The sequence below is a fragment of the Podarcis erhardii genome, assembly GCF_964252035.2.
Source record: "Podarcis erhardii genome assembly, chromosome: Z".
Classification (NCBI taxonomy): domain Eukaryota; kingdom Metazoa; phylum Chordata; class Lepidosauria; order Squamata; family Lacertidae; genus Podarcis; species Podarcis erhardii.
The window spans coordinates 25,841,519-25,869,489 of record NC_138504.1 but is presented as its reverse complement, the minus strand read 5'-3'; the positions used below and the strand labels follow the sequence as shown (position 1 = coordinate 25,869,489).

Here is a 27,971-nt window from a genome sequence, read left to right as displayed (position 1 = left end):
AAAGCACTGCTAAAGTGAAACAGACTTTGGCACCCCACTTATTCAAGCACCATATCCCAACAAAAACTACACTTTGCCTTGCAACGCTATGCCTTGAAAACTAGCTAAAGAAGCAATGAAGACAGTCCTTTAGTTAGGGGTGGGAGAGGTATGAGGCCTGTAATGAAACTTACAAATTCCAGCCTCTGGCTCCTTAAGACAATTTACACATCCACCTTCAATGAACAGGACAGCATATAAAGGCAAAGTAGGTAGGGGGCCCAACTCATCTGGAAGTCAAGCACTGGACAAACACATCTATCCAAGTGGAAATTCTCACCAGCTGTGACCTGTTACAAATTGTCCTGTCAGAAATGAAAAGCCCCTCTTGGCAAAGGATGCAGTTCTTAAGTAGGTTAGGCTTTACCTATGGTAGTGGTGAAGAGCAGGGATGCAGAACCTATGGCCCTCCAGATGTTACTGGGCTCCCACTTCCATCAATCCCAACCAGCATGGGCATGGGCAGGCATTGTGTGAGTTGTAGTCCAGCAACATCTGGATGGCCATAGTTTCCTCAACCCTGCTGTAGAATCTTCCCCAGTAGTACAGAGATAAGTGCATAACTCTGGACTAGTCATTAGAAATTTCAGGCTTCTACCTTAGAACCAATCAGGCTTTGGAAGTTCTTAACAGGGAAGGGGATTGTCCTGTCACTTAACCGAAACACCCACCCAAAAAAAGTTTATAAGAAGGGTCTTTTTGGCTTCAGGAGGTAAAACTCAGGAAAACCCAATTTGTAGAATACTGACACAGAAAGCAAGTTCTATTAGGTGAAGGTCCCTTTACTGAATGAGCTAGCCAACTTCTGCAACTACCAAGAGCAGACTCGGCAGCTCTTTGTCTGGAGTGAAGCCAAACACACTTTTGTTCTATACTGACCAGCAGTCCTTTTATTTCAAGAATGCAGCCCAACTCACCAACATTCACAACTACAGACTGGAATATGCCACAGTGCCACACACCAGAGCCCTGAAGGGCATACTTGCATGAAGTGCCCCACACACTGATGCAGGCAGCCTCCCATTCATCAGTCACGAAAGTATGTGTCACAAGTAACAGGCAGGTGATTATCCAGACCAGTAATGCTGTCACCGAAACTAGTAATATGTGTGTGTGTGTGTGTGTGTGTGTGTGTGTGTGTGTTTAACCCAGTCAAACTGATCATTAATGCAGTTTTGCTTACCTCAGAAGAAGAGGCGTGTCAGCCTTAGTGACAAGTTTGAAGTCGCTCAGCTATCTCCTCTGAAAGCAAAACTAGGTGGAACACTTGAAAGAGGGCAATGGGAGAAAATATGGCGTGGCAAGTCACTTCCAGGGAGAATCTGAAGCATCGACTAAGGTGATCAAGAAGCACCAATATGTTTGTTGAAAGGGGCTGGGAAAAGGTAAGGCAGAAGGATTAGGCCGCTTGTGGATTAGCAACATGGCACAGGGTTGAAAGATTTGGCCACTCTCAGTCAATTCAGAAGTTTCACTCAAAACCTAAAAAACAACAGCTACTATTTCTGCTCCAGGGAGGGACTGATGGAACTGGAAACAAGTACAAAAAGGGTCATCACTAAGGGCTAGGTGGCTTCACTGTGATCAAAGAAAGAAACCTACTCAAAGTAATTCTAACAGATAGAAAGGTCAGGCACAATTGCTTACAATTTTCAAGGTTTTGAACTCTTAAGATTTTATACTGCTGCATCCTACATTACTGTCTATTTGTCTACGATAAAGGATTACAGCTATGCTAGGAATTTCACTGTCTTATGCCTTTGTTTAAATATGCCACTTTGGGAGAGTAAACAACCTAGACATTAAGATTCACCACAGCAACTGCAAAGAGCAACCCTGGACAGGATTACTGAATATTATGCAAGACTCCCTCCTTCAATGCTCTGCCAGAAGCAGAAAACAGGCATATGAAAAGCAGGGCTGTGAAACAGGAACTCATCAATGAGCATCTTTGATAAAACTCATGGTAGTAAAGAGTATTCACAGTATAACATGTACAAAATTCCTCACACACTACAAAGATTCCCAAAACAAAAAGGTTTACAAAGACAAAAGTCCAGAATACTCTTCTTTGTATGTCAAATTGCAGTTAAATATTCAAGTTTTGGTCAACTGAAGTAAAATACTCAGTCGTGTCTTTTGCAGTTCCACAGCTGTACGAATCTCCATCCCACCATCTTCCCTTGGTTGAATGAAATGAGCTGCAATGTTGACCGTTAAGGCAACTTCTTTCTCCTTGAGGTATCAGTGACTGCAGAACGCATCCCGTTGGAGAAATATACCTGGAGGAAATATGGCAGTTGTCGTATCTTGCATTCCACAACTAAGGCAATGCAACCAGAAGAATTGGGGGGGGGGGTGAGGGAGAAAGAGAATGCTTAAAACATTGTCACTACAGGACACTGTGTGACCATTAAGCAGAATAGTTCTTCAGAAGGTTACAGAGGAGCATTCTTCACCTTTCTCTTCAAATCTGAGCTAACACTGAAAAGGTAACACAAATCCATTCTACTTGTCACCAGCAATCACCTGCTTCCTAAAAAATTTCTGCACCTCTGCTCAGGCAAACCAACTAGTTCTTCATGGGTGTGGTTAAGTGAGGCTAAACATAAACACCATCAGGTGTGTTTAAGTAAAACACCATCATTAATTTTAAATACTGTATGATTCAGTTTGCAGAAGGGTAAAATTCTAACCAACCCAAACTGACAGTGTCTCTTTGTAGAACAATTATTCCTACGCAGGCACTACTTGCATCACCCCATAATTCATTCCCTAAATTTATTACATACTTCCCCCCTTCTTCGTGTTTTTCACTTATCGGTATAGAAAACCAACCTATGAGCTGGAACCAAATACAATATGGTTGGATTTGAGCACACTGGAACAGAAATCCACTGTAGCTTGGAAAGTCTTTATTTCTTGTTTCTTTTAGTGGGCTGTTAATTGTTCCCCATGGTTTCAACCAGCTTAAACAGAACAGAATCTTGCTAATTTGTATTGAAGATCAGGGGATGCCGAACACCGTGATCAATTAATGATAAGTGAATCAAGTGAAATTGGCAGAAATAGGATACTACAAGATGTTCAGTGCCCACAGAACAAGATAAACTGCATTTTATTGGTAAATATAAGAACCACCACTAGGACTGGTAGATATCTGGTTTTCAACATTCCAATCTATGTCTGAAACATGGAGGTTTGGGGAGAGTGAAGATCAGTTGAAGGAGCAGCCACGAGGGAGATCAGGTGAAGGAGCAGTGTGCTATGCGCACTGTAGATTCCTCCTATCGGAGGCAGGCAAGCCCTCATGTTTGGTGTGCAAATTCCTTCCACTCCTCCCTAGACAAAGGGAGAAGGAAGAAGCAGCCCAGCCACGATTTCTGCAGTGTAGAGACACTGCAATTACAGTTACGGGGAGGTGCTGAGGCTGGGAGTAGAGTGTTTAGCCATTGGAGGGGAAAAGGAAGGCAGGCACCCAGCTGCCAGAGGGCTCTCAATTATACTGCCTTCTGGAGTTGTGAAGTCTGTGCTTTGCAATACATTGCCAGCTCAATTATTCTGAAATAGTTCTCACAATGTGATCTGCAAACTATGTTTCAATACACTGCCCAGCCCTAATCACCACCCTGTGTGATTATCTACTAAGAACTAGTGGATGCAGTAAGGACACCATATATCAAGATTTGGGAGACCCTGGAACACTTCAATCCAAAGTAGCAATATTCTGTTTTCTAAAGGATAGAAACTGCTGGGAATGAATGTCACCCTCTCAGTGGATAAGGCCACAAGTTTTGCCATTGGCTATGGGCAGTGAAAAATCAGTAGTCAGTTGGGAATAGCAGGGAACACCTTATTTTGTAACAAAGGGAACCATTAATCCACGGTGCTTTTTCCTCTTCCCCTTTTTCTGCAGCACAACCACCAGTCCTTTTAGGCTTCCTATAAAAAAACACTTCCTTCCAAGAAGAAGCTTCAGTAGATTTTCTTAGCTGGGAGTCGAAGCAAATCCACACAGAACCTAAAGACAGGCACAGCACTGTAGTAGATGCCAATTATGAGTTTCCCATGAATCAAAGTCATGATCGTCTGGTGGCCGGAGGCCCAAAGTCTATACGAAGGGCCATAGAAAGGATCCGAGATGGCAGGGCACAGCATATTGTTCAAATTCACTTGTGTGGCCTAGGAGAAGGGGGAGAAAAGGATGGTTCAACAAGCTTCACAGCAACCAATTTGTTTACCCAACTCCCTTAGCAACCCAGAAGCAGCAAGCCGGTCACTCCCTGAACCTGAACGTCCCATGGCGCTGTTAATAGGCTGGGCAACAGCAGTTGGCCAGATACAGCATCTGCAAAGAGAGGTGTGACTCGGAAGCACCTGTGCACAAAGCAATATTGCCTAGGTAAGTCACAGTAGCATTAAGCAGATGCTCTTTCAACTACTGGCAGGCATATATAGCAAACATTAATGTTCACTCACCAGTCCCAGAATTTGTAAAACGCTAAAGTGGTAGATAAACATCAGACCAGTGGATAATAAAGCCCACCAGAAATTCCAAGATGGCTCAGGAGTATAGACACCTATTAGAAACAGAGAGATGGAGAGAAAGGAAAAGTCAATGTTTCATTGATTGCTATAGTTCCCAAGTAACTAGTGCCTCTTTAATAAGGCACTAATTTTCACACCAAGATTACAAACTGTGGAGCACCATTCCTGGGTCTGCAACCATTAGGGTCTGCACCTTACCTCCAAAAGACGGGGGATACCTCAGTTGAAAACCTTAACTTATGAACACAGTCACAATTTTATGCCTTGTATGTTTCCAAAGGCATCTGAACAACACACACATGGTTACAGATCCTGGAGCCTTTCAAACCAGACATTCTGAGGATGTAACCAGCAAAAGAAGGCTTCTGCTTCCACTACTGCCTCAGACGTAGGATTCTGAGTTTGGAGAATACAGTAGCATCAATGTGTAGTTGCTGCCAAAGTATTCTCCAAACCTGCATCTCCTAACCTTCAGCCTCTAGTCCACTCTTGCTGTGTACAACAGATTTCTACTACCACCACCTGCAAAAACATGGAGAACTTTTTTTTGTTTGCCACACAGTAAACAAGACAATCTGATTCTGCACACTGATGCTCCCACACATGCAAGGGAAGCCACTTGAAAAAGGAGCAGAAGCAGCTAAGTGGGAAGATCAGATCCTGTGCAGGTGGCAGGATCAGGAAGGAAAAGAGGTCTTGCAGTGGCGGAAAGGAGAGGCCTGGTGGGAAAGGCATCTCTCCCCCCCACATACACACTTCATCCTGTGAAGATGCAGCTGGCCAGTAGTTCTTTCCATTTCAGTTTCCTCAGGCTTATCGCTCACGTCTGCGTCTCTTTCTTGCCTGACATCCTGCCTCTGACAGCCCCAGGTCACTACCATGTATCTGTATCACTATCTGGGGGTGCCTCAACCCAACTCAAACAAGGCACAGATCCCTTCAAAAAGGCCTGATTAGGCTCAGTGATTTGGGCTGTAGCTGAATCCAGTGCACAGCACAGCCCTGCCAATTAGGCAAAGCTGCCTGAATATTGTAGGAGTTGATGCCATTTACACAACCTTGGCATTCGTCACTGAGCACCTTGACTTCCCAGGAGAGGCGGTTACGTGCGCTTCCAGGGAAGGAAACAGCTTTCAGGCACAAAGCAGCTTATAAGCTTTCTTAGCCAGTGGGTGGCTAAAGGTCAGCACAAGCTTCGGGGGGGGGGGCGGATTTTGGAAAGCAGAGTGCCAGACTCCGTGGAGAATCCTTAGAAATGCCAGGAGTGAGCACATGCTTCTTCAGCAGAGACAGACAATGAGAGGAAAGCTTTACTGGGGAGGCTGATCAATGTGGCCTTTGAATGCACTTCTTTCTTCCCGCCCACCCCCCATGTAAATAAATGGTTGCCTATAAAACAAAGGGCAGTGCTTCTCTTGAAGACACTATTACAATAATGGCAAAGCCAATTAACGTAGGAAGAACTTTCAATATATAGGAAGAACTTTTTGACAGCTAAGAGCTGTTTGGCAGTGGAGAAGACCACCTTAGAAGGTGGTGGACTCTCCTTCACTGGAGATTTTTAAGCAGAGGTTGGGTGGCCATCTGTCAGGGGTTATTTAGCATTGATTCCTGCATTGCAGGGGATTGGACTAGATGACCATTTGGGCCCCTTCCAACCTTTCAATTCTATGCTTCTATGAATTCTGTACTGAAGGCAGCCTCTCACTGATGGGAGGGGTGTTATTCATGCAGCTAAAACAGACCCCTTCCACTGGGGTTTCTGAAACATACAAGTTATCTTGAAACGCAAACCTCACAGGTCTCAGTGCTAGAAGAGAACAGGGAGACAGAAAATTTATTTCAGCTTTTCTGAAATGTGTCTGCTTTTAGTGCACAAGATGCTGGACAGATACCCACGCCTGAACCGCTTTTTGTGTGGAAGCAGGATGATATGAACCTTCGGTCTTATCTACTAGGGCATTTTATTGGTATATACCGTATTTTTCGCTCTATAAGACACACCCTTTCCCATCCAAAAATTAAGGGGAAATGTGTGTGCATCTTATGGAGTGAATGCAGGCTCCATGGCTTCAGGGATAGCCGCATGAAGCCTCTGGAGGGCAGCGGGAGTTCCCGCTGCGCTCTGGAGGCTCCGCGTTGCTTTCGCTGAAGCCAGGAGAGCAAGACTCTCCTGGCTTCAGGGATAGCCGCCTGAAGCCAGGAGAGCGAGAGGGATAGGTGCGCACTGATCCCTCTCACTCTCCTGGCTTCGCTTGGCTGGAGAGGCGCTGCACAGCTTTCCCTCTCTGCGCAGCACCCCTTCAGCGAAGCAGGAGGAGAAATGGAAGGGGCTCCGTTTCTCCTGCCGCTGAAGGGGCACTGCGCTGAGGGGGCGCTGCGCAGAGAGGGAGAGAATTTTTTTTTCTTGTTCTCCCCCTCTAAAACTAGGTGCATCCTATGGTCAGGTGTGTCCTATAGAGCGAAAAATACAGTAGTTCAGACCCACAAATAGTCTACACCTAGTAGAAACTGCCCCAGAGGCTCCTGACTTACTCCTGGATTTCCAGCACAGGTACATCCCTACTTAAAATAAAAATTAAAATCCACAGCATGCTCAGAACAGTTCCGAACAAATGGTACATGTTTTGGCCAGCTGGAGAAGGAAGCAAAACATTGGAAGGCTTTCAAATGCAACTCACTCCCTTCTAGCCTTTCATCTTCAGTTTATGGTTGCTTATCTCCTTAATGAAATTCTCTCTCTGGATAGGGCTGGAACTTATTGTTTGTGGCTCCATTAGCAAGGTCGTGTATGGAAATACTGGTGATAAAGGCAGAGGGTGGGAGAGGAAGACAACTAAAATTAGGTTAGTTTTGCTCTCTCTCTTTTCATTGATTGATTGCACATATAGACCATTTTTCATCAGTCTTCAAAAGCAATTTCCCTGCTTCCTGGCTGCTCCTCCTGGCCTCTCATTAAGTTTAATTTCCTCCAACCTAGTCCTTCTCCCCCTTCCTCAAACTGCTTCACCACCACTGCTGTGTTCTTTGAACAACTGAAATACAGAAAGAGAAGGAGCCATGTTATGCAAAACAAGCAAAACCACACATTTGGATGCCTGGAATCTTCTAAGGGGCAAAATTCAAATTTATTTCAAGTTTAGTGCTAAATAAATAAAGCATATCACTGCCATGAATTCCCTGTATATTTCTCCCAACACGGATGCCTCAACACTGATCAGATGCTTCCAGAGCTTAGGAGACCATTAGGAAGCCAGTTTATTCCTTCACATTTCTAGGTGTGAGCAAAAACAACATGCAACATTGGAAGCTTCATCCCAGACTGACTTTTTAAAATGTCACTTGCATCAGAAAAGAGATAACTTGAGATGACCCAACCCAGGCCAACAGGTAAAGGTAAAGGTACCCCCTGACCATAAGGTCCAGTCGTGACCGACTCTGGGGTTGCGGCGCTTATCTCGCTTTATTGGCTGAGGGAGCCAGCGTACAGCTTCCAGGTCATGTGGCCGGCATGACTAAGCCGCTTCTGGCGAACCAGAGCAGCGCACGGAAAAGCCGTTTACCTTCCCGCCGGAGCAGTACCTATTTATCTACTTGCACTTTGACGTGCTTTCAAACTGCTAGGTGGGCAGGAGCAGGGACTGAGCAACGGGAGCTCACCCCGTCGTGGGGATTCAAACCACCGACCTTCTGATCGGCAAGTCCTAGGCTCTGTGGTTTAATCCATAGTGCCACCCGCATCCCGCCACACCAGTTTAGTAAACAGATTTTGTCCAAGAATACAGCACGCACCTTATCATTGCTACGAAACTGCAGTTGAGAGGTCTCCCTGCACACCTCTTTCGCTGAATCAAGATTCACAGAACTGTAGTGTAAAAAGGGGCCCCAATGGTCACTGATTCCCACCCCCTGCAGTGCAGGAATCTTAACTAAAGCATCTCAGACAGAAGGCCATACAACCTCTGCTTAAAAAACCCCTATGAAGGAGAGCCCACCACCTTCCAAAGGTGTCCATTTAACAGTCGAATAGCTTTTCTAATCTGAAAGGTATTCCTGATGTTTAGTCAGAATCTTCTTTCTTGTAATCTGAATCCATTGCTTCAAGTCCTACCTTCCGGAGCAGGCGAAAACAAGTTTGCTCCATCTTCCATGTGGCAGCCCTTCAGATATTTGAAGATGGCTATCATATCTCCTCTCAGTCTCCTCTTATCCAGGCTAAACATACCCAGCTCCTTCAACCATTCCTCATAAGCCAGGCATAGGCAAACTCGGCCCTCTGAATGTTTTGGAACTACAATTCCCATCATCCCTGACCACTGGTCCTGTTAAGCTAGGGATGATGGGAGTTCTAGTCCCAAAACATCTGAAAGGCCAGGTTTGCCTATGCCTGTCATAGGCCTTGGTTTCCAGAACCCCGATCAATTTGGCTGCTCTTATCTGCACACATTCCAGCTTCTCAATATCCCATTTAAATTGTGGTGTCCAGAACTAGACAGGCAGAATAGTGAGTTCTGTTTTGACTGTAATGATTTATTTGTTTTTAACAGTACGTCATATTGTGGTTAACCCACCCTGACAACAATTACTGGAAATATTAACTGTTTTTGTATATGTATTTCTTCTTTAAGAAAAAAAAATGTATTGTTTTATGGAACTGCTTTTAATTATTTTTACACTTTCCCTGTTCTAGTATTGTATATTTTATTGTTGCAGCCCACTGTGAGATTTTTATGGTAAAAGAGCACATAAGGAAACAAACAAACAAACCTAAGTATTTTACAATGTAGGTTAAAAAGGTAATGGGACCCCTGACAGTTAAGTCCAGTCGCAAACAACTCTGGGGTTGCAGCGCTCATCTTGCTTTACAGGCCGAGGGAGCCAGCGTCTGTCCACTTCCGCAGACAGTTTTTCTGGATCATGTGGCCAGCATGACTAAGCCACTTCTGGCAAAACCAGAGCAGCACACGGAAACGCCATTTACCTTCCTGCTGGAGCGGTACCTATTTATCTGCTTGCACTGAGTACTTTCAAACTGCTAGGTAGGCAGGAGCTGGGACCAAAGAACAGGAGCTCACTCCGTCATGGGGACTTGAACCGCCAATCTTTCGATAGGCAAGTTCAAGCGGCAGAGTGGTTTAAACCACAGTGCCACCCGCGTCCTACAATGTACCGGTAGGTTAACACATCTTAAATAAAAGATGAATGCTAAAAATACCAACAACCCCCCATACACATTCTACAAAACACAATTAACTAAACACAGCTTCTTCCTCGGTGTCAGAATAAACATTATACATAAAAATCAGTCACAAAAATACAAAGCGAGATTCTGCATCATAAAACATAGGAAATAGCTAAATAAAGTATTATCTAGACATCAGGAAATAAAAGAGTAAGAATTCCGTATTTATACACAGACTGGTGGATAACCAGACAAAAGAAAAATCAACTTGCTCTACGCAGTCCCCATAAGTTCATAGCCCCTTGTGCAGCAACAAACACAACTTAGTCTAACTGTGCTGAAGGGTGGTTAAGAAATGCTAAACACCACCCCCAAATCTCCACAGTCCTGCAAGATTTCAGGCACTTGTCAAGGGTCTGTGTTTCATTTTGGAAAAATGAGGCACTGCAGAGACTGTGGTGTCTTTATGGTATATGAATTATTTACACATATATACAACCTGAGCATACAAGGGAGAGGACCACAGCATACATGCCCCAAGAGGCTTCTTCCATAGCCACAGTAGCCTTAGACTTAAGCAGACCCCAACCACTGTTTTCAAACATTGCTCTCTCTCCAGCCCACTACTTCCCAACACTGTTGCTTAACTCCTAACTCCTTTCTAAACAAAACCTTTCCTTAAAACACTAGTATTGTCTTTTTAAACTAAATCCTCAGTTGAGGGACCAATAAAATCCCCTGATTTGCAAATGGTGCATGTCCTTTCATCCTTTGGCTTGCTAATGGATCATTACCCCAAGCTAACACATGTTGATTTCCTTAGAAATCGTGTTAGAAGTATCTAACGTAAATATATGTATAAAATATAAAAAATGCATTTAGAAAATAAATAAATAAATAAATAAATAAATAAATAAGCAAGCAAGCAAGCGAGGGGGTGGAGAAGTGTCTAATACACGATTCAGGCAGTTTGCCTTAGTTTTTCACACAGGCTAATTCCAAAGGGTTAAAACAGGGGTAGGCAACCTAAGGCCTTCTCAATCCAGCCCTCGGACGGTCCGGGAATCAGTGTGTTTTTACATGAGCAGGATGTGTGCTTTTATTTAAAATGCATCTCTGGGGCATAGGAATTCGTTTATATATTTTTTCAAAATATAGTCCAGCCCACCACATGGTCTGAGGGACAGTGGACTGGCCCACGGCTGAAAAAGGCTGCGGAGCCCTGGGTTAAAAGCTTCTAACACACATCTTAATACACACTGTTATTGATGACTTTCTAACACTTGGGGGTCTGATAACACTCAATCCTTAATTAAATTCTAGCACCTACAACAAGCCTTTACAGTGGTACCTTGGGTTACATATGCTTCAGGTTACACACGCTTCAGGTTACAGACTCCACTAACCCAGAAATATTACCTCGGGTTAAGAATAACCCGAATGCTTCAGGATAAGAGCAGAAATCGTGCTCCGGCGGCATGGCGGCAGCAGGAGGCCCCATGAGCTAAAGTGGTGCTTCAGGTTAAGAACGGTTTCAGGTTAAGAACGGACCTCCAGAACGAATTAAGTTCTTAACCCGAGGTACCACTGTATAGCAATATTATGCACATGACTCTCAACTCACACTGAGGTTATGTTCCAGGGATAGTGTGTAAAGCCAAAATTGTGTTTAGTCAAAACACATTGGGTGCAATGGTGGGTGAGATTGCCAAAGTATTTCCACCCCACCCCACCCCCCGGACACCTGTCCGCATTCTGCCCCCTTTCTAATTTAAAAAAATTGTTTTGCTAAGTGCATAAAGCTGAACGTGCACGAGTTTAATGTGCGTAAGTTGTGAGTTACCTGTACATACATAATGTGTAATGCTACTGTGGGGAGGGGGGGTTGCACCAGCCCCCTTGCTACTCTTGCACTCATGGGCTTCAGTATCTGTAAATGGTACTCTAAACAAATGGTGGCGTTAAGCTGAAAAAAGGCACCAAAAGGAGCAACCACATCCTCTTCGACAGAAGAGAGAGCTCTGGCTCCTCCTGCTGGGTGATACAGGCCACACACACAAGCTTTGAACTTAAAGGGAACTTTCCTAGACAGAGACTGCAATCAAGCTACACATTAAAAGCACATGACTTCCCTCGAACAATCCTGGGAAATGTAGTTTGTCCAGGATGCTGGGAATTGCAGACCTGTAGAGGGTAAACGATTGCTCCCAGGATTCTTTGGGAGGAGTGATGTGCTTTAAATGTTCAGTGCTCGCAACCAGAGGCATGCAGGAGCTCTTGTGAGACAGGTTGTGATGCAATTGTAAGACAGCCTCATTGCTCATTTGCACCGCTGCTTTCCTGCACCAGCACATATCAGAAGACGCAATTTAAATCTCACATGTGAAAATGTCCTAAGGCTGAGCAGCAAGCTATGTAATCAGCAGCACTGAGTGGTGAAATAATTGTTGGGCTGTACCACTTCAGCCTGCAAGTGAAGGATTGGATGTTTTGGTGCTGACACACACACACACACACACACACACACACACACACACACCCCAAGCACCACCTCCCTATGTATACAGAGCTAGCAGGAAGAAAGTCAAGACAGAACCCCAGGAATCAGTCACACATGCAACACCTTGTGTTAAGAGAGACAAAGCCAAGCAATTGCAGCACACGTGACTCCCTTGTGCAGCTTGCTTTTAAAGTCAAAAAGGGGTGCAAAATGTGCAGCAATTGTCATTTTGGTATCAGGATAGGGAGGGGAGAGGGAGAGGGAGGGGAGGGGGAGAGGGAGAGGGAGAGGGAGAGGGAGAGAGGGGGAGGGGGAGAGAGAGACAGAGACACACACAGAGAGAGAGAGAGAGAGAGAGAGAGAGAGAGAGAGAGAGAATGAATGTGCATGAGAGAGCATAAGATTCTGGGATGCTTGAGGAATTTAGCCTTTGCAAATTCCAATACAAACTGGCATCATCCACATGTTCTACTACACCAATATCAATGCAGTTATCCACTAGCATCTACACCTCCCAAATGTTCTGGCATGGTTAGGACCATAGGAAGCTTCCTTATACAAAGCCAGGCCATTGGTCTATCTATCTCAGCACCAGCTGCGCTGACTGGCAGAGGCTCTCAAGGGTTTCAGGCAGAGGACACTCTCAGCTCTATCAGGAGATGCCAGGGATTGTACCATTGAGCAATGACACCCCTTGAATATTTCTCTGCTCAAAAGTGTATCTAGAGCACATTTGTGAATGCATATTCCCTCCAGGCCAGCATTCCAAGAGCCACATGGCAGTGGTGGCCAAGGCCAGAGAGAAAAGCTACAAATGCAAAATTTACCTCTGGACAGCAGGCAATCTTACACACATAATCCTTAATCCAGGCAATCAATGTGAGCTGGTCTTTGACCGTAATAAATTATCTATCTATCTGTCTATCTATCTATCTATCTATCTATCTATTCCAGGCAACCAAGGTGCATTATCAAAGTCCGAGAACATACTGCAGCCAAGCAAAAGGAGTCAATGAGAGTAAGAGGCAGGGTCAGGAGCCAGGTGCTGCTCAGGTGAGTCCAAAGGGCTAGGCAGAGTGGCTCAAAGGGCTAGGGAACAAAGATCTGCTGGGTTGTGGTGGGGCTGGGTGGGATGAGAAGGTTATAGAATCTTTTAGCCAATATATATAAACAAAGTTGAGAAAATGCATAGAAGAAATGGTGAAAAATAAACACTAAGTTGCTGTGAATTGTGCTAGAGAATATTCTCCCTTTCTTGCAGTTCTGACTGCTTTCCAGTAAGCTAATCAGGAATTTACACTTTCTAAGCAACCGTCCTACAAGGTCTGGCACTGGCCACACTCCTAGAACCCATGCATGTGGAACAGATGCTGGCAACAGCTCCTGGATCTCATGTTGTCAAGGTACTGCTCACCAGCCTAGAACCTCCAATGGGCTTTTGTAATGCAAAGTTGGCCCCCCTCTACAACTTTGTGTATATCTCCAAGGCAACCAGGATTTTAGAAGGCAAGCTGGTCAACCTCTCTCGGGCCAGCACTAGAGGGCAGCAAATAGCTGTAATCCAGCAAGAGGTACCTCTATCGTAATGCAAGGCAGCAGTCTTCAGATGGGAGTGTCACAAACTTTGATCTTTGTTCAAAAAATCAGAGTGACCATGAAGAAATGTGAGGCTTTATATGGTTTGTCCCCTTCCTACGAACTCCCTAGGCTCCCAAATTATTATTTTTTTCTGTTCCAGCAGGCTTTTAGCCTCACTGATTTCATGTTCTGCTTCCCAAGTATAACATGGAATAAATGTATCTAGGGATGGAGGTGGGGAAAGTCCTCATTTGGAAGCCTCAACTTCTATACAGATTGATAGATGTGCTCCAATTGGATTGTGCACCTCTCCAAACTTAGGGGACGAAGGCATATAAAATATGTATACAAAATGTGTACAATTTAAATGCAAAGTAGGGGGCCTTAAAAAATCTCCGAATAAGCCTTACACACTTACACACACACACACACACACACACACACACACACACTACATACCTCTTTTATTCAGTAGATAGATGGGAACAATGTACAACATGACATGCTGAATGTAATAGACCTCCAATTCAAAAGGTAGCTGGGGAAAGAAGGAAAAGAAAGCAGTAAGTACTATGCATAAGTTAACATAACACTATAGATGTAGTCCTGCTGGATCAGGCAAAAGGCCCATCTAGTCAAGTACTCTGGTCTCACATGGGCCAACCAGATGTCTTTGGGAAGCCCACAAGAAGGACCTGAGGGCCATAGTGCTCTTCCCACCAGTGACTCTTAGCAGCTAGTATTCAGAAGCATCCTGCCATCATTTATTTACAAAACTGCATCTGAGAATAGCCATTCAGGAGATATTTCAGCTCAACTTTCTATGCATTCGTAGAGCGTGTAAAAATTATCATGGCAGCCTCCTTCAGTTTTAAGAAATCACACAACAGGAAAACAGATCTGAAATGCTTCCCAGTTCCAAAGCTTCACCAGTGCTCTTGGGTGACTAGTTCAAGGGTCACTGTGGACTCAAATCCTGGCACAAGAGAAGCAAAAGCTTTTGAGTCTTCAATCCCCAGCTGAGGATATAGATACTAACAGGTACTGATTGTCAAGCCTTAGGGCAAAAACACACAATTATGGTCATGGGCTTATTCACTCATTTAACAGGTTGTGTGAGCCATGTAATATGTGAGATAATAACCCATATAATTACTGTGGTGTAAAGTACTGCTATCCCTAGTGCATTTCAGGTTCATCATTAATGTTTCCTGGTTGTCACTGGTACTAGAAAATGTTCGGAAGTGAGCAATTGTGACTCACAGCCTCTGATTTGCAGCACATAGCCCATAATGCATTTGGTCTTTTCTTCTTCTTCTGAAAGTGCACTGAACAACAATCACAGCCTCCCACTAATTATGGAGCCAATTTTTCAAGCTTTGTTACCCTTAACTTTGGTTTGCAAGGAGTTCAGCTGTTTAGATTTCATGCTGAATTGACTGGTTAAATTGACATGTGCAAGAGCATCAGATGTTTACTTGCAAACCTTTGCTTGTTTTTTCTTGGATCTTCAAGGTTTGTTCTTGACTTACCATTCCTGGTTTGTTTGAAGCAAAAGAAATCATGGGCCCAGGTTCAGATGTAATGCTTGAGCCAAACTATGGCTTAGCTCCTGGTACGGCTGAGTGATAGATCAATATATCGGCAAAAACTGGTTTGAAGCCCATATCATTATATCAGTTTCATAATTTTTGATCTGGCAATGTATCACAAATCATGATGTATGTGTGCGTATGTGCACGCTATGCAAAAATCACAACACAGGAAAAACCGTGAAGCCAACCGTCCTTATTTCAGACATCGTGATATATCGGTATACTGTAATGTTTAGCTGGTGCAGGAGCAGGTTTAGGTGAAAGGACTGTGAGATCATTTCTAGTCCTAAAAATAAATGCCTTCTTTCTAAACATACCGAGGCTCCCTATGCAAACATTTTGCATCTGTCTCTGGTTGGTAACTCTCAAAGCTACAGGAAAAATCAAAGTACAGCCTGAAGTCTACCCACCCCTAAATTACACTACTTAGAAAGGGTCTTAAATAAACAGCAAATCCTCTCAAAAACATAAAGAAATCTTCACAAACTGCTAAATATACACTTTGGCCAACTGTTTTTAAAAGTTTTATAAAAGGCCCCCATGGCAACATGGGGGCCTTTTATGACACATGTTGTTAAGCAAGGTGACAATTTAATGCCACCAGAATCCCAGATGTCTTTCTGGAAAGATTTAATACCACATTTGCTAGTTTAATCCTCATTGCTATCTTAGTCACATGTCTGTATTTAGATATCGTAAGTATATCTCCCAGGGATATTCTTAATATGCAGCTGACAGGTATTATGCTCTGTTTGGATGTATTTTGTTACCTATTACTATTTATTAAAGATAATGATGAAAAAACCTTGCACAGAAAACATTTTTAAACTGTGATTTTTTTGAACAGTTTTAGGTAAAAAACAAACACACAAAGGATTCATTTCTGACAGGGTTCCTCTACTGTTTTACATAATCACCACAAAGGGAACACTTCTGAAAAATGATTCTGCTGCAACAACATGTAGAACAAAAACAATCTTTCATAGAATGAGAATGGTTTGTTCTCCAGTTCGGCTAACAAAACAAGTATGTTTCCTGGTACACCACCGGCATCTGTCTAATCAACATAATTAAAACAAGGAATAGCCAACACCCACTGTAATCTAAGATGAAAAAGGAAGAGCATCACATCTATCAAATTAAACACAGCCATACAGAGTAAACAGTAGCACATTTATTTCATGTATTCATGACACCATGTGTGACAGGAAACAAGGGCACACATATCAGGGCACAAGGGCCTGAGTAGGCCGCTGATGAAGGAAGCCAAAGGCTCATCTACTCCAGAACTCTGTTCTGACAGTAGCCAATCACTAAGATTAGTGCAACATCACTCTCCCCACTTGTGAATCCCAGGTATTCGGCAGCAGTATCCTAGTTTAAGAACAAGTACCTGGGTTCACAAGAGCAAAAATTAATACGCTCTACCCACTATGCTATCCACTATGCTACCACTCAGTGGATTTGTAACGACTATGCTACCACTCAGTGGATTTGTAACTGGCTGACTGACCGAACCCAAAGGGTGCTCATCAATGGTTCCTCTTCATCCTGGAGAAGAGTGACTAGTGGGGTGCCACAGGGTTCTGTCTTGGGCCCGGTCTTATTCAACATCTTTATCAACAACTTGGATGATGGACTCAAGGGCATCCTGATCAAATTTGCAGATGACACCAAACTGGGAGGGGTGGCTAACACCCCAGAGGACAGGATCACACTTCAAAATGACCTTGACAGATTAGAGAACTGGGCCAAAACAAACAAGATGAATTTTAATAGGGAGAAATGTAAAGTATTGCACTTGGGCAAAAAAAATGAGAGGCACAAATACAAGATGGGTGACACCTGGCTTGAGAGCAGTACATGTGAAAAGGATCTAGGAGTCTTGGTTGACCACAAACTTGACATGAGTCAACAGTGTGACGCGGCAGCTAAAAAAGCCAATGCAATTCTGGGCTGCATCAATAGGAGTATTGCATCTAGATCAAGGGAAGTAATAGTGCCACTGTATTCTGCTCTGGTCAGACCTCACCTGGAGTACTGTGTCCAGTTCTGGGCACCACAGTTCAAGAAGGACACTGACAAACTAGAACGTGTCCAGAGGAGGGCAACCAAAATGTTCAAAGGCCTGGAAGCGATGCCTTATGAAGAACGGCTAAGGGAGCTGGGCATGTTTAGCCTGGAGAAGAGGAGGTTAAGGGGTGATATGATAGCCATGTTCAAATATATAAAAGGATGTCACATAGAGGAGGGAGAAAGGTTGTTTTCTGCTGCTCCAGAGAAGCGGACACGGAGCAATGGTTCCAAACTACAAGAAAAAAGATTCCACCTAAACATTAGGAAGAATTTGCTGCGAAGGAGTGTGGTGGAGTCTCCTTCTTTGGAGGTCTTTAAGCAGAGGCTTGACAACCATATGTCAGGAGTACTCTGATGGTGTTTCCTGCTTGGCAGGGGGTTGGACTCGATGGCCCTTGTGGTCTCTTCCAACTCTATGATTCTATGATTCTATGATTCTCTTACAGCCAGGGCTGGTGCACCCATGAGGCAAAGTGAGATGCAATGACAGATGGGGGTAGTTGAAACCCAGACTTGGATGCTTTCAATCAGCACCTCAGGGCCACAGGAGTTTACATGCCAACCTAGCCATTATATTACAGAGCCATACTATCATTAATGCTACTAATGGTTTTGAGAGCACAAAGCACTTTGCCTACATTATCATAGTACTCCTTGCAACCTATTATGCTAAGCATTGCTGCCCCATATAATGCAGCTGGGGAGATACTTGGGCTGAGAGAGAGAATTAGGCTGCCTCACAAGTTTATTACAAGATTAAAGCAAGATTTCAACTGGGGCTATTCCCATTCTTCACTCTGAGCCATATTTGACAATATTGTAAGCAGCCTGTCAACCCTGAGGAAGGCCAAGAGAGGCAAACAAGGTAAGACAGGAGCAATCCCTCAGAATCTCTTAACTATATGCATTATGTATCAAGGATTGAAGGAAATGGTGAGTGCAGGGGGGAAAAACCTGGGTGTTCTGGATTTTCCAGTGTTGATATTGCATCATCCTAAGAAGCACTGCCAGCCATCTAAGAGGAAGCCATGAATGTGCAGATTAGGAGCAGCTTAGTCAAAACCACAGTTGCTGTTTATTAGTCCAGGCACATTATTGCACAAGTATGACTATTCTTACCAGTAAATTGTTACAAAACATTTTCCTCCACATAGTGAAGTTTGAACGCCATAGAAATCCTGGACACAAGGGTCGCATTGACTGATGACCAAAAAATAAACAAAATATGCCAAATCTGAGCCTGTGGCCAGCAACTTTATCAGACAATTACATACATGGCATTTGCCATACAAGGATACATGTAGAGATAAAAGGTGATAATTTAACTGTCATACCCGGAGTAAATCCACTTAATTCAATGGACTTACTCCTAAAGGCTGTTAACCTCACTTACCTGTGAATAAATCCCACTGAATTCAACAGGACATACTTCTGTGTAAATGTGGTTAGGGTTGTGCTGTAAGAGCCAAGCACTGAATGCACACATGCTAACATGTGAGAGAGTAAGGCTCCCACACTGTGCATCTTATCTATCTATCTATCTCTTATTTATTTAGAGTATTTGTAATATGCTCTTCAGCCAAAAAGGCTCCCAAGAGTGGCTTACATACAGTCAAAGCAAGGCAGCCCCTACCTGAAGGCTTGCAATCTAAATACAAAATGAAATCCCAACACACATACGAAAAGCGACAGGGAAGAAAGAAAATCGAAACCAAAACTCAGAGCCCAATTCCTAAACAGGTCTTCCCAGCTAGAACAGGTCAGGGGCAGGAGGTGCCTGGAGGAGCTGGGCCACTAGCATCCTGTGATGCTTAAAAGTTAAACATGCTTTGATAGAGGAAGCACCCACAGTTTAACTACCATTTAAGTTTTACTACAGGCTCTAAAATGTGTTTCTTGGTTGAGACACAAAATTGGCATGCTGGCAACTCATCTACAACTAAAGACACTGAAAATTAATGACAAGAGGAGCTTTTATTAGTCATCAACAGCTATTATACTCTACTCATATTTCCAAATATGAGTTTGGCACAGAACAGCACGTTACTGTTGCACTATTGGTGGCATGCATCTGCCTCGAGAGACAATGGAGTGTGTGTGACTCCAGAGATGAAGCCAAACTGCTGTATTAGCAGCACAAAAGTCACCCACACCCACACCCTGACGCAAGCCTGGGCAGTGTATATGGAAGTCCTGGGCTGCCTAGCCAACAAGACTCCCCTCTTGGCCTGCACTGTAACACCTCCCCCTATTTCCAGAATCCCTGTACACCATATCATTATCATCATCACTCTTAGCCTGATTTTCTGGGAATGATCCATTCAGTTGATGGATGGGGAGCCTGATGCTCTCCAGATGTTGCAGGACTACTATCCCCAACAACACCCAGAGGTCACTATGTTGGCTACTCCTGCAACTGTACCTGGAGGGACGCAGGTTCTTCTTCACTGACCTAGTTGTTCCAACACAGTGCTTTTGCCATTCAGCCAGCAAATGTACTTGCAGATACAATGGCAGGTGGAGGTTGGGGGTGGAGCCAGAGTTATGAGCGGCCCTACTGTTTGGGAGGAAGCATTAGCTGCCGCTGCTAGGCTACCTCCCTTACATAAGAATCAAGCATTGTACAATGGAAGAGGCAGCACACAAACTCATACACTCCTCTCTATTCTCCACCTAGGTGAGAAACAGAGTTGAATTAACATATTCCGGCAAAGAGGGTGCACACAGTTGGCCTAGTGAGAGAGAATTCGCTGAGGAGGTGTGACCTGGGAAGAGGGATTCTGGCTAAGTAGGAAGCCTAGTACGAGGAGAGTCCTGAGGCTCAAAGAGAGAGGACTGTGGAGGGTGCATTTGGCCCCTGGCAGGAGGTTCCCCACCTCTGCTCTATGCCAGTTTCACCATCGTTCTCTACACCCAAAGCCCTTTCAAAGTAAATTAGAAATCAATGCTTAGGTTCTACTTTATCTTTTGATTTCTAAAGTAAATGCTTCTTAAAATCACATGTGACACACAAATTAATGTGACAATTAACTGAGATCTACAGGACTAACTAACTAACTAACTAGATACTAAAAGACCACGTGCAAAGCTCTTCAGGGTTACCAAGTTTTCTTCCTAGACTTCAACTTGAGTTACTTACTTCCACGACAAGCCCCTAAATCTAAATTACTTCTTAGAATAACCCTAGTCTAGGAGATATTTTTTGTGAGCTCCCCAGGGAGCAGCTACAGGGTGGCCTATAAAGTCTATGAATATACAGATAAATTTTCCCCAGGTTACAAATGGAAAACCGATGCTGATGAATTCGAGTGCTTTGCCTGAAGCCATATAAAGAAGTCAGAGCCAAGATGGAACCCAATCCAATCCCTACAGGCTTTGGGACACTACAGTAGTACCTTGGTTTACGAATGCAATCCGTTCCAGAAGTCCGTTCTTAAACAAAAGCGTTCTTAAACCGAGACACACTTTCCCTAGTGAGGCCTCCCGCTGCTGGTGCCCTTCCGCCGTTCTGCTTCCATTCGATTTCTGGAACATCTACTTCCGGTTTTGTAGAGTTCATATCCCAAATAGTTCGTTAACAGGGCTGTTCATAGACTGAGGTACCACTGTACTTTTATCTGACAAACTGAATCAACGATGCAGAGCTTGTTTTTGATTTTTAAAAAAGTACATTGCCCCTGCTACCTATTATTATTATTATTATTATTATTATTATTATTATTATTATTAATACCCCGCCCATCTGGCTGGGCTTCCCCAGCCACTCTGGGCGGCTTCCAAAAGAATATTAAAATACATCAAACATTAAAAGCTTCCCTAAACAGGGCTGCCTTCAGATGTCTTCTAAAAGCCTGGTAGTTGTTGTTCTCTTTGACATCTGGTGGGAGGGTGTTCCACAGGGAAGGCGCCACTACCGAGAAGGCCCTCTGCCTGGTTCCCTGTAACTTGGCTTATCGCAGTAAGGGAACCGCCAGAAGGCCCTCGGTGCTGGACCTCAGTGTCCGGGTAGAACGATGGGGGTGGAGACGCTCCTTCAGATATACTGGAGCAAGGCCGTTTAGGGCTTTAAAGGTCAGCACCAACACTTTGAATTGTGCTCGGAAACGTACTGGGAGCCAATGTAGGTCTTTCAAGACTGGTGTTATGTGGTCTCTGAGGCCGCTCCCAGTCACCAGTCTAGCTGCCGCGTTCTGGATTAGTTGTAGTTTCCGGGTCACCTTCAAAGGTAGCCCCACGTAGAGCGCATTGCAGTAATCCAAGCGGGAGATAACCAGAGCATGCACCACTCTGGCGAGGCAGTCCGCAGGCAGATAGGGTCTCAGCCTACGTACCAGATGGAGCTGGTAAACAGCTGCCCTGGACACAGATTTGACCTGTGCCTCCATGGACAGCTGTGAGTCCAAAATGACTCCTAGGCTGCGCACCTGGTCCTTCAGGGGCACAGTTATCCCATTCAGGACCAGGGAATCCTCCACACCTGCCTGCCTCCTGTCCCCCAAAAACAGTACTTCTGTCTTGTCAGGATTCAACCTCAATCTTTTAGCCGCCATCCAACCTCCAACCGCCTCCAGGCACTCACACAGGACCTTCACTGCCTTCACTGGTTCTGATTTGAAAGAGAGGGAGAGCTGGGTATCATCCGCATACTGATTAACACCCAGCCCAAATCCCCTGATGATCTCTCCCAGGGGCTTCATGTAGATGTTGAAAAGCATGGGGGAGAGGACAGAACCCTGAGGCACCCCACAAGTGAGAGTCCAGGGGTCTGAACACTCATCCCTCACCACCACTTTCTGAACACGGCCCAGGAGGAAGGAGCGGAACCACTGTATAACAGTGCCCCCAGCTCCCAGCCCCTCAAGATGGTCCAGAAGGATGTTATGGTCGATGGTATCAAACGCCCCTGAGAGATCCAGCAGAACTAGGAAACAGCTCTCACCTTTGTCCCTAGCCCGCCGGAGATCATCAACCAGTGTGACCAAGGCAGCTTCAGTCCCATGATGAGGCCTGAATCCCAACTGGAAGGGATCCAAATGGTCCTCTTCTTCCAGGCGTGGCTGGAGTTGTTCAGCAACCACTCGCTCAATTACCTTGCCCAAGAATGGAAGATTTGAGACTGGGCAATAGTTGGCCATCGTGGCTGCATCTAAAGATGGTTTTTTAAGAAGCGGTTTAATAACCGCCTCTTTCAGCAGGTCTGGGAAGGCTCCCTCACGGAGGGAAGCATTCACCACCCCACGAAGCCCATCGCCCAGTCCTTCCCGGCTAGCTTTTATAAGCCAGGATGGGCAAGGATCAAGGAGACAAGTGGTTGGTTTCACTCGTTCAAGCAGCCTGTCCACATCCTCGGGGGTAACAGATTGGAATTGATCCCACACAACTTGACTAGACAGGACTCTAGCACTCTCCCGTCCCGGCCCTGCTCCCACGGTGGAATCTACCTCTTCTCTAATCTGAGCGACTTTATCTGCAAAAAACTTTGCAAAGTTATTGCAGGAAATCAAGTGGCCCATACTGGGCCCTGATGGAGCAGGTGGTTCCGCTAAATTGCGAACCACCTGAAAGAGTCTCCTGCTGCTGTTTTCCACAGATGCAATAAAGGCGGTGAAGAATGTCTTCTTCGCCGTCGCTATCGCCACTTGGTAGGCTCGACATTGAGCTCTAACCCGTGTCCGGTCAGATTCAGAATGGGTTATCCGCCACCGGCGCTCTAGCCATCTCAACGATTGTTTCATTGCCCTCAGATCCGTGGAAAACCACGGGGCTCTCCGGGCTCCATGCAATCGGAGAGGGCGCTTTGGAGCCAAACAGTCAATAGCCCTGGTTAACACCACATTCCAGCGGGCCACCAGGGAATCAGCTGAAAGGCCATCAACATGGGATAAAACATCCCCTACCACTCTCTGGAAACCATTTGGATCCATTAAGTGGCGGGGGTGGACCATCTGAATCGGTCCCACCTCCCTGCAGAGGGGAAGGGTCGCAGAGAAGTCCAGTTGCACCAGGAAGTGATCTGACCATGGCACTTCTTTGGTTTCGCTTTTACTTAATGACAGATCACCAACATCCATAGAGGTGAACACCAGGTCTAAGGCATGCCTGTGGCTATGAGTTGGGCCAGACTTATTCAGGTACAGCCCCATGGAGGCCATGCTTTCCACGAAGTCCCGAGCGGCCCCTTGTAAGGTCGTGTCAGCATGGATGTTAAAATCCCCTAGGACAACCAAACTAGGTGTCTCCAGGAGGACATCCGACACGACCTGAAGCAGATCAGGCAGGGAATCCTTGGTGCAGCGGGGAGGTCGGTACACCAATAGGAATCCTGTACTGCCCCTATTGCCCAACTTCCAGAACATGCACTCAGAGAACTGGGTCTTTCCAATAGGATGCCTGGTGCAAACTGATGACTTCCTAAAAATCACTGCCACCCCCCCTTCCCGCCCACAAGGCCTGGGTTGCTGTGCGTAAGAGAAACCTGGTGGACAAGCAGCGGCAAGGACAGGCCCATCTGCTTCATCCAACCAAGTTTCTGTTACACATGCCAGGTCAAATCCTCCATCCATGATCAAATCATGGATCACAATGGTTTTATGGATCATTGACCTGGCATTGCACAGCAGCACCTTCAGGTCATGTGGGTATCCCTTGCTGATTCCAGTATCTGTCCGGTCAGGACCAGACCTGGAGGCAGGGATAGTCCTCAGACAACGACTAAGCCTGCTTCCTCGGTAATGACATGGTCTGGTCTTAGCGTAACTCCTCCTCCTACCCATGATCACCGAGATCGGTTGTCCCAGTCCAACTTCCACTCTGCCTCTTCTTGCTTCCAGAATTCATAGTTCTATGTTTCCAGTTTCAAAGAGGCCTTATGAGGTAGCAGAACACCATTTGGAGGTTTGCCTTGGAAAAGGCAGCTGAGCAAAGCAACGTCGAAGCTTGATGTTGCCATAATCCCAGTCCCAAGAGGAGCTAGTTCTTCAGTGGTCTAAGTTTAGCATTCATCATCCAGTTACACAGTCAGGGTGCAAATGCAGTTAAGAATTTTACGAAAGCTGCAAATGTTTCCAGATTACACAGTTTATTTTACTAGGTTTGTTGTCTGGAACCCAAACAACTTAATGTTTTTCTCATGTGGTCTTTTATGAAGTTTAGATTTGATTCAATGCTAGTCTAATCCTTACTCGGCCATGGAGCTCAAAGGGCAAGCTTGGGCTAGTCACTGCCTCTCAGCCTAGCCTACCTCACAGAGTTATTGCAAGGGGAAGACGAAGTATACTCCAAGCATATGCCTGGAGGGCAGTGACCACATTAAAGACATTAGGCAAAATGTATTGCAGGGCCTACTATATGATAGACCTAGCAGGAAATTTTTGCATCAGCTTTTGTCCTTACGTAGTCTGGTTTTAAAAGATATATTATTTGCACCTTCCTACCAGGCAGACAGGGACGTGGGTGACGCTGTGGGTTAAACCACAGAGCCTAGGGCTTGCCAATCAGAAGGTCGGTGGTTCGAATCCCCGCGACAGGGTGAGCTCCTGTTGCTTGGTCCCCGTTCCTGCCAACCTAGCAGTATGAAAGCATGTCAAGTGCAAGTAGATAAATAGGTACCGCTCTGGCGGGAAGGTAAACAGCGTTTCCGTGTGCTGCTCTGGTTCGCCAGAAGCGGCTTAGGCCACATAACCCGGAAGCTGTCTACGGACAAACGCCAGTTCCCTCGGCCTATAGAGCAAGATGAGCACACAACTCCAGATTTGTCTGCGACTGGACCTAATGGTCAGGGATCCCTTTACCTTTACCAGACAGATAGGGATTTCCAGACTGTGGCCCACAGATTACAGGTGGCTTCTGAGCTTCATTCAGGTGGGCTGTGACATGTCTGTGGATTTGTGGTTAAAGATGGGAGGCACCATATGCATTGCATTATATTATATCTACTGTTTTTAATGACATGTTGCTGTTTATTTTATTTCTTATATTGTATTGCAATATCAATTCATGTGTGGTGTTGGACTAGGAATTGGGAGTCTCAGGTTCAAATTGATGCTCAGCCATGGGACTCCCTGGAAAACCTTTGCCCAGTCACAGTCTCGGGCCTAATTTACCTCACAGGGTTATTGTGAGGATAAAATAGGGAGGAATTGAACCATATATGTCACCTTGAGCTCCTTGGGAAGAAAAGCAGGATGTAAATGAAATAAATAAAAGTTTAAAAATGGAAAACTGCAATACAAAATGAAAGAAGTGATTTTTTTAAAAATGCAGTTAAAACCCACACAGCATCTAGCACAGTGCATTGCAATTGCTTCAAGAGATAGAAAAATCATTAAGTGGTCCACAAGCAGTTATTTGCGGAGTTGGGAACCGCTGCTACAGTTAATAGTGAAAAAGCATGGGAGGGAAATGTATGTGGGAGAAGAGAAATTAGCCCACAGGCCCATGGGGGGCTCCAGGCTCTCTTTTCATTGGGGGTGGGGGCAGCAGTTCCAAACACTTAACCATGTTTGAGAAGTTGAGAGGGGAATACTGCCACATTTGCATGTAATGCTAAACCAGACTAGGGCTTAGTGTGTATGTGTAAACTCTCAGGAAGGAAACTGCAGCTGCTTTGTTCCTCCCCTCCCAGGTAATTTTAGCTCAGTGCAGCATTGCAATTAAGACAGAACTCTGATCAGAATGTCATCCCTCCCTCCCTAGAGAAGCTAGATTGGCTCCCTCCTTGTTGTCCTTCCGCCAGCAGGTGAAAACTGTTTTATTCTGGGATTTGGGAGACTGATGGGAGTTTTTTTGTTTTTTGTTTTTAAGGAAAGGGCTTTTAAATAGTGCTGTGCTCTTTTTATGATCTGCATCTTAAAATATTTGTTTTTATATTGTTTTAATTCTATTAGAGTTTAATTACTTTTCAACTATTATTTTTAATATGGTTTTAACGTTTTGCATTTTATCAGTGCTGTTTTCATTTGTGTAAGCCGCCTTGAATCCTGGTCTGAGAAAAAGGCAGGATATTATTATTAAATAAAAAACCATGATCTGCAGCCAGGAAGAAACCTGGGCTGTAGCTCATGCTTAGCAGAGAAGTATTACCCATGACCCTGGGTTTGAATGATACAACCCTGTCTCTTCAAGGCTAGCCTAATACATTTTGGCACCTGAGGCGAACAACAAAATGGGGTCTCCCTCCCCGCCAGGGAAGAAAAGGTTAGAGAAGAGCTACATCAGGAACAAGGGGGAAAATAAAGACCTACATCAGGATTTGCTGCCCTTGGGGATCCTGCCACCCAAGGCAGTTGCCTCACCTTGCCTCATTGGTGGGCCAGCACTGCTTGTCTGAGCTGCTCTACCACACACTAGGATAAAAAGGACTAGAGAGGAACAAACTGGCTGTGATTTTCTCCCTAGGAGGCAGTGCATTCACACGGTCTCAGTACACCATAGTTTCCTGCGAACCAAGCCATTATTATTTCTGCATTTGGATCACCAAAGCCTGCTCAGGCAGAGAACGCTGGGCCTAAATTGCTGCTGTTCACTATGTGGCTAACACGGTCAGGCAGCAGGAACAAACACCCAAGTGCTAAAGTGGGGGCTTGGCAGATCTTTGAATTATAAATGTCAGCGAGCAGATTGTGAAACTGAGCACTGGAAGTACTTTGTTTGTACATCATGGGGGTTTCAATGACACCTTGTTTGTGTCAATCTGTTCAGCGGGTTCTAAGCTTTCCAACAAAAGCCGGGAAAACTACTCCTGCTGGTTATAAAGAAAGGTTTGGTGCTGTGCATATTAGAAATTACTGAACTGACTTTTGTAATTATGACAGCTGGCTTCTTATACACTCACTTTCATGATATGTGACAATTTCCTCTCAGCCCTAATTAAAATGGTCCAACAGGAAAAGGGGGATTAGTAAGGAAGGCCTGTAACAGATAAAAGTTGTGCTTTATTTCATTAGCTTTCTGAAGATTAAAGCATTTAAATGACGGTTAAAAAAAAACTTTTCAAGAAGGAAACTGTATATCTTTTGCATTTCTTTTTAAAATTTGTGTTTAACTTCCCTGTTTTTGTTTTTGTTTGTGTGTGTGTGTGTGTTTCAGGAAAGTTCCTATATTATAGAATGTCATGGACTGGCTGGATGCAGGGGGGGGGCACCAGCTGGGTGACCTGCAAGGGAAGAACGCTCAGAGCCAGGGAATTGGGTGGTGGGACGACAACGAATGGTCAGAGGGAGAAGAGGGAGCAGGCTGGGAGGAGGGGGTGTCAGAAGCTGAAGAGGCAACAGGGTTTGGTAAGCAGGAAGAGTCTGGGGCAGAGAGCAGTCCAGAACCTGAGGCAGAAGAGGAGGCTGGAGAGGAGAAGGGGCCACAAAGCAGAGATCAGGCAGGCTGCTGAAGAAGCCAGGGAGTCTCCCCATCCTGCTGCAATCAGCTCCGCTGCCCTCCTGGATACAGCAGAGGGCAGAGC

The 27,971-nt window shown here is 44.9% G+C and overlaps 1 protein-coding gene across 7 annotated transcripts in view; it reads right to left on the bottom strand.

Moving 5' to 3' along the window:
• The window catches only part of TMEM164 (transmembrane protein 164), a 52,343-nt gene continuing 24,372 nt past the window's right edge, over positions 1 to 27,971 (bottom strand). For all 7 annotated transcript variants that reach the window (XM_081847234.1, XM_081847233.1, XM_081847236.1 and 4 more), the window contains exons 5-7: positions 14,307 to 14,385; positions 4,519 to 4,619; positions 1 to 4,221 (exon numbers count right to left, since the gene is read on the bottom strand). In XM_081847234.1, the coding sequence (XP_081703360.1) occupies positions 4,015 to 4,221; positions 4,519 to 4,619; positions 14,307 to 14,385 (387 nt within the window). In that variant the 3' untranslated portion in view covers positions 1 to 4,014. The remainder of the gene's footprint in view (positions 4,222 to 4,518; positions 4,620 to 14,306; positions 14,386 to 27,971) is intronic.